Source organism: Oncorhynchus mykiss, chromosome 2 (genome assembly GCF_013265735.2).
Source record: "Oncorhynchus mykiss isolate Arlee chromosome 2, USDA_OmykA_1.1, whole genome shotgun sequence".
Taxonomy (NCBI): domain Eukaryota; kingdom Metazoa; phylum Chordata; class Actinopteri; order Salmoniformes; family Salmonidae; genus Oncorhynchus; species Oncorhynchus mykiss.
Genome location: NC_048566.1, coordinates 69166693 through 69177848, shown reverse-complemented (window position 1 = coordinate 69177848; position 11156 = coordinate 69166693). Strand labels below are relative to the sequence as shown.

The 11156-nt window shown below is 42.0% G+C and overlaps 1 protein-coding gene across 5 annotated transcripts; it reads right to left on the bottom strand.

Annotated features, from left to right (window-relative positions):
- Positions 1-1151: 1151 nt before the first annotated feature.
- Positions 1152-11054, bottom strand: psme3ip1 (proteasome activator subunit 3 interacting protein 1). Of its 5 annotated transcripts, none has more exons than XM_021570013.2 (9): positions 10951-11054; positions 9622-9670; positions 6801-6934; positions 6561-6659; positions 5891-6012; positions 2930-3063; positions 2680-2753; positions 2387-2539; positions 1152-2042 (listed from the first exon to the last, which is right to left on the bottom strand). In XM_021570013.2, the coding sequence occupies exons 1-9, from the start codon at positions 11027-11029 to the stop codon at positions 2038-2040; spliced, it is 849 nt and encodes a 282-aa protein (XP_021425688.2). In that variant the 5' UTR covers positions 11030-11054; the 3' UTR covers positions 1152-2037. The 5 variants fall into 5 exon arrangements, with proteins under 5 accessions (XP_021425688.2, XP_021425696.2, XP_036810189.1 ...); XM_021570021.2 differs by having other exon boundaries at positions 9631-9670; positions 10951-11044; XM_036954294.1 differs by lacking the exon at positions 10951-11054 and adding an exon at positions 10894-10913 and having other exon boundaries at positions 1152-2026.
- Positions 11055-11156: the final 102 nt, after the last annotated feature.

Genomic DNA, 11156 nt, shown 5'->3' with positions numbered 1-11156 from the left:
GACATATAAGCGCAAGTCTGACCATTTTTTACCCATAATGCAACACACTTTGAAAGGACTAGACGAAATTGATCCAGGCACATTCAACATTAGAGCCAACTTTAAATGCGAGTCGAGACTGACTGATTTACAAATCACCTGCATTATAACTACTCAGTGTTATTTGTAGATCAGTCCGTCAGTCACAATTTTCCCATGATTCATCACCATTTTGATGCTCTAGTCTAAAATCTGGCCAGGTGATTTGTAGAAGTCAGGGCACGTTCCCCTGCCCAGGGGTTAGGGATTTTTGTATCAGCTAACCACATCATGGGCGTGCTCCACAGCTAAGGTGACGCAACAACCAATGGTTGCCTATCATGTCAACGACTGTGTCATCGACTGACAAAGTTCTATAACATATGTGCCAGATTCAAAATAACTGGGAACTCTCTGACTTCCGACTTCAATGTGTTCAAGACTTGGAAACTTGGGGAAAAAAACAAGCTCCAACTGGGAGAAATCGAACGTCATCCAACTCGGAAACTCAGGCATCTTTCTAGAGCTCCGACTTTCCAAACTGAAGATTACTGACTTCATGATTTGACCTTGTTTTTTTCAGAGTTCCCAGCACCATTAGCTAATACTTAAAATACCTGTCCAGGCGTTGTAAGATCTGTCAGGCATCAGCAATGTCTAAGTACAGAAACACGTATGTTATGCACTCTGGTGCCCAACCATTGGTTGATGCATGCAAGTCTGAGCAGGGGAACGCGACCTGTCTCGACTTTAAAGTCAACTGCAACGTTGAATGCGCCAAATGGTTGCGTGCCTGGTTAGCAGATATAACATACTGTACCTATCCATGCATTGTAAGATCTGGCATGCATCTGCAATGTAGTCAGGCAGGAACTCAACCTCTGCTTCACCAGAAAACCCAGAGCCGAAAATGTTAGAAAGTTTGGAACAATCAGTATAAATTTAACCCTGGATGTGCCAGATTAAATCCATTTCAACTTTATCAAATTGAATGTGTATGCTGTACAAACAAGGCTTCTTTCAGAGTGCCCTGAGAAATATATCCCTACACAGATTTCTTAGCAGCACTTATTTTTTATTTGTCACAACTAATCGGTTGCAAGTGAATGAGTACAAACAGACACAGAAGTCAATTCCAATTTACTCAAACTGTATTTCGTTCCAGTTATCTTCATTCATGCACTCACATACACCAACTCTTTCAACCTGTACTCAGGGGTAGACATAACATAGTAAACAAACATCCGGGACACTCAAATTAGTATGTTAGGTCGTGTATTAATTTGTGGATATCCATCATCCATCTCCATCTATGATATGTTACGAATTACAATCTGTGATAGGTTACAAATTGCAATTTGTACAATGTTACAAATTCCAATTTGATGTGGTTAATGTTAGCTAGGTGGCTAACATCAGCTAGGCTAGGCGTTAAGGTTAGGAATTAGAAAAAAAGTAGTTGTAAATTACCTAAAACGCTCAAGTTGTCCGTGATGAGATTCGAACAGGCAACCTTTGGGTTGCTAGACTTTCACATTATACACCCACTTATCCACCCTCCTTTAGTTTGTCTTATTTAACCACATCAAATGTAACATATACTAATTTGAGTGTCGCAGGTTTTAGTTTACTATGTTACATCTAGTCTAGGAGGCCAGGCTGACTCTTTACACCAAATAAACAAAGAAAACAGAAAAACGTTATATTTTCTTCTACCCAAGCCTTGATCATCCCATGATGAAACCCACATTTTCATGGAGAGAAAGAAATCCATTAAAATCCAGCATTATTTGCACTGACGCATAAACAAAAAACACTAAAAGGAAAAGCATTTCCACATACATTGCGTCTGAGACTAAGCTCTGGCTCGCTTTCTTGATGTTGTCTAAGGTAAGGTATGAATGTGACGTGACAGTCTAGCAGTCTTGTCCTTGATCCACAGCTGTCAGTCACTGTTTCCTTGGCCAATAGCAGAGCTGCAGCCACAGGGGGATGTCATCAGGTTAGGCTGCCAGGGATTTAAACTGTGTGAGATGTCATATTGGGAGGAAGGGGGAGGTGTCATGTTTGAATGCACAACACCAAAATCACAATGCCATTGAAGTTAATTTAACAGGTTTTAATTAATATTTAGTGATTATGAAGAAATCCTAAACTATACCACTCTGGGCTGGAAAAAACTTGATGGAAACGCTGCTAATGACTTAGAATAACAGTAACTCATACAGCTGTGAAAGCAATGGTGTCGGCAGCCCGTCTGTGTGAATGAGTGTGTATGTGTAAGCGTGTGAGTGTGTCTGCATATTGGTGTGTGTCTATCTGCAGACTCTATATCTCTTTATGGGAAAGATGCTCCTGTCCATGCTACCTTCGCTGTCGCTGCTGGACTCCGAGTCGCTGCTACCGGAGTAGGCTCCCATGCCCGGCAGGATGCCCACACACACGGCGGCCGATGGAAGGTGGAGAACACCGGTCTTTACTGTGGAGCCCTGCTCAACCACACCTCTGCCCGCCTCCTGCTCTGAGAGCACAACACACTGCCAGTCACACTTACCGATGTTGGTGAAGTCATACGTGTGAGATAGAAGAGTATGTGTTATAAGAGCACTCAAATTGTGAAATGACGAGCAGCTGTTACACTATAAGAAGGTCTCAGCCCACCTGTCCGGCCCCCATTCCCTGCTGCAGACTCCTCAACCTTCTGTTTCTTGTTATTGTCTGAGGACTGTGAAGAGCTGCAGGAGAAAGGAGTCAACAGAAAGACTAGAGACATGCAGATTAATTCACTTTTTCCCCCACTCTCAACCAACTCCACCACTCCCCTATAATTGTGTTACATCCTCCAACACTATATCCAGATGATTTGAAAACTGTGACATAGGTCTAAAAGTACTGTGGCCACTGGCCTCACCTGCGTCGCTTGAACGCCCCAGCCAACAGGTGTGCCTGGGACAGGTGACTGGTCTTGACCTCTGCTGCTTTAGGACCCGCCCTCTTCTCGGGCTCCTTCCGACTCTCACTAGATGCCAGTTTTTTCAGAGCACTGTGAGATCCAGGAGTTAAGGAGAGGAAATGGAAAATAACTAAGACGTGCAGATCCTAGATGTGATAATTAACTGCTGATAGGAGTGATGGGGACACCAGGTGACTCAATTAATTCACATCTCACAATCCCTTCTGAGCAGGGAATTGCCCACTGGGCTAGCACTGACTGTTAGAATAGATTTTCCAACAATTTTTGACTGCGTGAATACAGGAAAATAAGTGGTACACACTCAAATCGCATTCGGGGTTCATCTAGCCACAGTCCAGGTGTGTCCTCATAAATCCAGCCTGTTCTTTCCACTTACTAGTCTGTGGGCCTCCACCAACGCCCTGAAAAAGTGACACACTTTGAAGTTAAAAACAACCCTGTGACAAGGTGCAAAAACTAGCTGAACTAGGCTAAATCAAAATATTACAAGAGGAGCTGGTTGATGGTTGTCTGCAGTAAGCACTTCAAACTGTCTCCTATCAGCGTAAAAGCCAGACCTCAGTAGGATTTGGTTGCCATGACAATGCATCCTCTTCCATCTGCAGACAAACCTGGTCGTCAGTGGAAAGAGGGAACATTTATTTTCTCCCTTACACAATAGCATAATTGTCTGATCTTGCTCCATGCATCATAATTGTACATGACAGCCTGATTGAGAAAGATTAAGAGAAATGCAGGCTATCAAGTCAGTCACGTTATAAACTATGGCTGAATTTAGAATGAATCACCACAGGACCCTGGCTCTGAGCAGTGCTGAGATATGTGGCGTGAGAGCAGCTTTGCATACATTAACATACGTTCATATCAGTTAAGTGGACATACAAAGAATACAGCACACTTTAAAATAGATAAATTAAAACCACTACATGTTAAGAGAAAAGAGATCATGCTTTTTTCATTCATAAAATTGCGTGGTAAAAGTGTTCGTGCTGAGGATCAAACCATTAACGTTCGGGTTGGAAAGGTCGACAAGGAATAGTGTCAGATCAGGAATGGCTAATCATCTCTTCACTGTGAGGTTATCATGATTATATGCCAAATCAAGTTATCACTAATTACCTGCCTGTCACCGTCTACGCACCCTTAAACTGTAATCTTACCCATACATTTTTTTATCTAATGGTTTCTCGGCATGTAGAATGTGGTTGTCTGTGTTTGAGGCTGTACTGTATGTCATGTTTGAGAGTAGGAGCACTAACGAGGTGGAAGAGCACTCGTTGTGACCAGAGTACGTGAGCGGAGCGAGCCCAATTTTACTGTAGCGTGGAGCGAAATTCCGGAAGGCTGGAGCGTCGCCCTTCTCGCCTGCTCCAGTTTCGCTCCAGTAGCACTCACTTCACAAGCTCAGGGCATGCCGTCGCTAAATATTTTCATAAAGAAACTGATAAAACACACAGGTGAAAAATCAAGGTGACTTACAAAGATGAGGACCAAGAGCAAGAGAGGGAGTGTGGTGATCTAGTGTCCACAACTAAACAATCATTGTGGAATCTGAAAAGACACGTATCCCTAAAGCATGATGGTTGTACTTCCTACGCGCACATGCTAACATAATTGAAAGTGGTGTAAGAGTGTCATTGTAGCAAGGTATTTCTAAACTAAAAATCTGATCTTTTAAATGTTTCGTTCATTTTTGTTCTATTAGCTATACAATAGGCTATAATCGATTTGGCCGAATAGGCCTGGCATATTCCCACGTTCAAGGAGCTTTCTGTTTTGATTGGGTTATTTTGCCTAAAAACCTTTAGGCCTACCTACAGAAAAATATGCATAAACAACTCTCTCTGCTCAGCCTGGCAAGAGTGGCCAAAAGGGTGTTTAGCATCCCCAGTGGCTCTGTAAGTGTGGAGAATATATTCTGCTGGCCGGCTCTCCAGGCACCATCGCATGAAGTTACAGAGGTCATTCATCTCCCCTGTAACTTAAAGTAAGTTAAAAATGTAAGTTAAAAATGTATTCAAGGGCACTAAATTTAAATGTAATTCTAAGTAAGGCACAGCCTATATGCACCGTCGATAGACTATAATGATTAAATACATTTTTAAATGTGCATTTCTTTGTAGGCTACAGCCTTGAAATAATATAGACTAAATCATTCCTTTTCGTTCCTTCTTGGGCACTGTCTGGCTCCTGACCTATTTAGAGTGTTTATATGCAGTTTAATATGACATGAAGCCTTTTTTAAAATGATGTACGCTTCTTACATTCACCTTTTCATGTTTACTCAAATCATATGGTTTGGTTTCAATACATCAAAACCAAATAGTCCGTCCAGGTAGTCACAACAATAGATGGCTGTTGGTTAAATTGCGATTTTAATGAATGGAGTGAATTTGGAGCAGCAGTTTCTTTTCTGTGAGCGCAGAGCAGTTTTTAGCGGAGAGGTTGGAAAGGACGTGGAGTGCCGGAGCGGTGAGCAGGATTTCCAACCACTCAACTCCGCTCGCATGCTCTGGTACTGACCTGAAGCCTGTAGACTGACTGCCTCCTCCTGTCCATCAGATGAGAGTGGTAGTAAAGGGGTAAGACGTGCCTAATCTACTGTCAAGAGAGCAAAAAACTCAACCCCACCAAAATATTGTGACAGAGAAAAAGAGCGAGAAACACAGGGAGTATGAGAGTAGTTGGCTCTCACATTTGGCTCTGACACATAGATCCATTATTTGTGTGACTCATGTCTACTAAATGTTGCCGTACTGACAGAAAAAAAAAAATCAGCAATAAAATGACATGAAAATGGATACACCGTGTTTTTGCTCTCTGTGTGTATGTGTGTGTGTTAAAGAGAGAAGCTTAGAATTATGGGGAGGGAGTATACAGCCGAAACTGAAAGGATATTCTGTATTCTTTTAGTTCATGCAGCTCCTCGTCTCTGCGTTGCTTCTCCACCAGGCTCTGTTGCCTGGAGACCTCATCCAAGAAGTGAGACTCATCCTCATCCAGGCCTTTGACCATGTTCTCTGTGGTGAGAAGACAATTTCCATGGAAAAAATGTCTAAGTACTGTAGTACCAATACAATAATACTATCTGATCATTTCAACTTAAGGCCATGGGAGTTGGAGAAGGGTTATTACATACACAAAACAACACGCTACCTATTTCCTTAAATATCCTTGCTGAAAGAGCGTATAGCTTTACAAGACACATATGGCCACCAGGGTGACTGCTAATAGTAGTCTGGTCACCAGGGAAACGGAAAAGCAGGGAAGCTGCTATGCCAGGCAGAAGGCTCCCCTCATTCCCAAGACAAGGTCATAATCTCCTCCTGCTCCTCTTCTGATACATTACATAGTTCCATCTGTTCACACAAACAGGTTCATAATATAAAAAATGTACACACTTCCAGAGTGAGAAATACTTTGTACTCAACAGGTCCAGAGTCTGACTATCCATTCCATAGATGCAAGAGTTTAATCTGAGATATCCAATGTGAAGTCCCAGAATGTGGTAGGGTCTGTTGCAGGGAAAGTGGAGAGGGACTAAAATAAATGAGAGCGGGACCCTTACTGAATTTAAACTGCTCATCGTATTCCTCTTGCTTCTTGTCCTTCTGCTCCTGTAGCCGCTCAAACAGTGAACGCCCATCATACTCTTCCTCGGGAGCCTCTGTGTTAGGGAGACAGCACAAACACACAGAAACCAAAGCTATGCAGATGCTTAGAGGAGACAAGTGTACAGGCATGATGAAAGATATTGCTTGTGTCTGTGTACATTCTGGGAGGTAGAGTGGAGTGGCAGAAGGCTTACTCTCTGGGTCCTCTGGCTGCCTAACTTTTTCCCATTCTTCCTGTCTTTGCTTCCTTTTCTCCTCGATCTCGGTCTCTGACACAAATTTCCGACTGAGGTCGACACCCCCGGCCGCTGGCACTGCCATCTCACACCTTGAAAAAGGTACATGCACAAACCTGAGCTCAAACAGTAGCACCCACAATAGACTAACGGGAAAACACGTTATATACAGTGCCTTGCGAAAGTATTCGGCCCCCTTGAACTTTGTGACCTTTTGCCACATTTCAGGCTTCAAACATAAAGATATAAAACTGTATTTTTTTGTGAAGAATCAACAACAAGTGGGACACAATCATGAAGTGGAACGACATTTATTGGATATTTCAAACTTTTTTAACAAATCAAAAACTGAAAAATTGGGCGTGCAAAATTATTCAGCCCCTTTACTTTCAGTGCAGCAAACTCTCTCCAGATGTTCAGTGAGGATCTCTGAATGATCCAATGTTGACCTAAATGACTAATGATGATAAATACAATCCACCTGTGTGTAATCAAGTCTCCGTATAAATGCACCTGCACTGTGATAGTCTCAGAGGTCCGTTAAAAGCGCAGAGAGCATCATGAAGAACATGGAACACACCAGGCAGGTCCGAGATACTGTTGTGAAGAAGTTTAAAGCCGGATTTGGATACAAAAAGATTTCCCAAGCTTTAAACATCCCAAGGAGCACTGTGCAAGCGATAATATTGAAATGGAAGGAGTATCAGACCACTGCAAATCTACCAAGACCTGGCCGTCCCTCTAAACTTTCAGCTCATACAAGGAGAAGACTGATCAGAGATGCAGCCAAGAGGCCCATGATCACTCTGGATGAACTGCAGAGATCTACAGCTGAGGTGGGAGACTCTGTCCATAGGACAACAATCAGTCGTATATTGCACAAATCTGGCCTTTATGGAAGAGTGGCAAGAAGAAAGCCATTTCTTAAAGATATCCATAAAAAGTGTCGTTTAAAGTTTGCCACAAGCCACCTGGGAGACACACCAAACATGTGGAAGAAGGTGCTCTGGTCAGATGAAACCAAAATGGAACTTTTTAGCAACAATGCAAAACGTTATGTTTGGCGTAAAAGCAACACAGCTGAACACACCATCCCCACTGTCAAACATGGTGGTGGCAGCATCATGGTTTGGGCCTGCTTTTCTTCAGCAGGGACAGGGAAGATGGTTCAAATTGATGGGAAGATGGATGGAGCCAAATACAGGACCATTCTGGAAGAAAACCTGATGGAGTCTGCAAAAGACCTGAGACTGGGACAGAGATTTGTCTTCCAACAAGACAATGATCCAAAACATAAAGCAAAATCTACAATGGAATGGTTCAAAAATAAACATATCCAGGTGTTAGAATGGCCAAGTCAAAGTCCAGACCTGAATCCAATCGAATCTGTGGAAAGAACTGAAAACTGCTGTTCACAAATGCTCTCCATCCAACCTCACTGAGCTCGAGCTGTTTTGCAAGGAGGAATGGGAAAAAAATTCAGTCTCTCGATGTGCAAAACTGATAGAGACATACCCCAAGCGACTTACAGCTGTAATCGCAGCAAAAGGTGGCGCTACAAAGTATTAACTTAAGGGGGCTGAATAATTTTGCACGTCCAATTTTTCAGTTTTTGATTTGTTAAAAAAGTTTGAAATATCCAATAAATGTCGTTCCACTTCATGATTGTGTCCCACTTGTTGATTCTTCAAAAAAAATACAGTTTTATACCTTTGTTTGAAGCCTGAAATGTGGCAAAAGGTCGCAAAGTTCAAGGGGGCCGAATACTTTCGCAAGGCACTGTATCTGTAAGAGCAAAGTTGTTAGAGGGGAAATCAGCAGTTTAAATGATAAAAGCATTCCAGGCCCGTTTCAGCAAAAAGCTGAGGGATGGGGCTGGAGAAATGCAACCACTCAAATTCATAGACTGAGCTATGGTTGCACTGACATCCATGATATCAAAATTATAGCTTTAAACATGTTGAGTCTATATGGTGTTTGTTTGCATTTACAAACATTGGAATAAAACAAGGTTATATTTCGGATTCTTTATTTTACCAGGTAAGTTGACTGAGAACACATTCTAATTTACAGAAACTACCTGGGGAATAGTTACAGGGGAGATGAATGACCCAATTGGAAGCTAGCAATGATTAGGTGGCCATGATAATGAGATTGGGAATTTAGCCAGGACACTGCAGTTAACACCCCTACTCTTACGATAAGTGCCATGGGATCTTTACTGACCGCAGAGTCAGGACACCCGTTTAACGTCGCACCCAAAAGACTGCACCCTACACAGGGCAATGTCCCCCGTCACTGCCCTGGGGCATGGGAATATTTGATTTTAGACCAGCGGAAAGAGTGCCTACTGGCCTTCCAACACCACTTCCAGCAGCATCTGGTCTCCCATCCATGGACTGACCAGGACCAACCCTGCTTAGCTTTAGAGGCAAGGTAGCAGTGGGATGCAGAGAGGCAAGGTAGCAGTGGGATGCAGGGTGGTATGCTGCTGGATTCTGATGGGTTAAGACAGTTGAACGAAGCACAAGGCATTTATAAGTTATATTCTTCAAGAATGTGAAAGTCTCTATAAGGAGTGTATTTGTGGGGTAGGATGGGTTTGAGTGGGAGGGACTGAGATCCGTAGTTATTACAATAGCAGAGTGGGTTGGTGGAAAAATGTGGTGTGTTAATTAAATGATGAGTCAAAAAAATGTAACAACTGCAGATTTCCCTTTTAAAGTTCATCAAACTGATGCTTTTTGGATCCATCAAAATAGAGAGATTGAGAACTTACTTTACTTGCCTCAACTCGAAGTAGACCAGACACCAAGTCAAGAAATCATCTGTTGGATAGATAATAAAATAATTCAGAACAGTGTGCTTAAAGGAGAAATTTAGACATAAGATGAACAATTAGAGTACATAGAGTAGACCTGGGTTTCTCAAACTCAGTGCATGTTTTGGTTTTTGCCCTAGCACTACACAGCTGGTTAAAATAATCAAAGCTTGACGATGAGTTAGTTATTTGAATCAGCTGTGTAGTACTAGGGCAAAAAACAAAATGTCCACCCAGGGGGTCCTAGGATCAAGTTTGTTACCACAGTTCGTAACAGTCATTGGTTATCACCCATTTATAATTTATGAGGCTACGCCTCCCTCTAGTGGTCGACTCAAGAAATGTGTAGTGTAGCCATTTACTGTATGGTTTCCCAAACTCGGTCCTAGGGCCCCCTGGGTGGACATTTTGGTTTTTGTCCTAGTACTACACAGCTGCTTCAAATAACTAACTCATCGTCAAGCTTTGATTATTTTAACCAGCTGTGTAGTGCTAGGGCAAAAACCAAAACGTGTATAGTTAGGGAAACCCTGGTCAACTGCACACTAGCTGTCATTATATTTGAGCTAGCGTCGACCAAGTGAAGTAAGGGTTGTCTTTAAGGTTGATATTCTATTTTTGTAACTTCCGTTTCAAGATAGGTAGTTGCTATCTATGGGGGAACCTACTAAACTATTAGTTAGGCCTACATATTATTGCCGACTAGGTTTATTTTATCCAACAAAACTCAACGATTTAAGATGTGGGCGGACTAGTGATCCTACGTCACAACTTGAAGTTTTTATCAAAAACGACTGATTTCAGCATCCAGCGAATAGCACGCAATTTCACAGAACAATGTCGTGTGTAACTGGACCCTTTTTTGGGTGCTGAAATCAGTCGTTTTTTATCGAACTCCATCGTAAATCTTGGAGTTGAGTTTAAATCGGCTCCATACTCTCATAACTGATCAGTCTATTAGCTACGGGCTCATACGATTGATTAGCTAACCAATAAGAACGGATTTCGAATAGAAATGTAGAGGATAACCTTAGCTAGCTAAGACAGCTATCTTGCTAAATACATTGTGTAGCTGCGAGCTGTCTCGCTAGAAAACTAGTTCATTGCCAACAACACCTACTGCACGCAGCTCGTTGCAAAATAATGGTTCAATACTGTGTCTATAATGTAAAATATATATCTGCGTTCGAAAATGATTACAATTATTCATAAATGAATCAATGATCGTACATTTTGGATTACAAATGTAATATTTAACAACAACACAGCAAGCTAGGACACTTTTACCTAATCCACGGAGCCACGTGTCCCAGTAAATAGGTTCCGCATAGTTTATGAAGAAACAATATAGTTCCCACTTGTGCATCGGCCTGAATAATTGTAGAAATCTATGTAAATAAATACGTATAAACTTCCACTGTGTCTTCAAAATTGTATGGAAGATTATTTTTGTAAATCCAGTAACCGAGCCATAATGTTATACATTATCAGTC

What these genes read in the sequence shown, in the direction of transcription:
- psme3ip1 (XM_021570013.2), bottom strand. Translation starts at nt 11,029, where the DNA reads ATGCACAAGTGGGAACTATATTGTTTCTTCATAAACTATGCGGAACCT. An exon ending in CACGTGGCTCCGTGGATTAG is followed by an intron (nt 9,671 to 10,950) that starts GTAAAAGTGTCC and finishes TCTATCCAACAG; the next exon opens with ATGATTTCTTGACTTGGTGT. An exon ending in CGATGAGCAGTTTAAATTCA is followed by an intron (nt 6,013 to 6,560) that starts GTAAGGGTCCCG and finishes TTCTCACCACAG; the next exon opens with AGAACATGGTCAAAGGCCTG.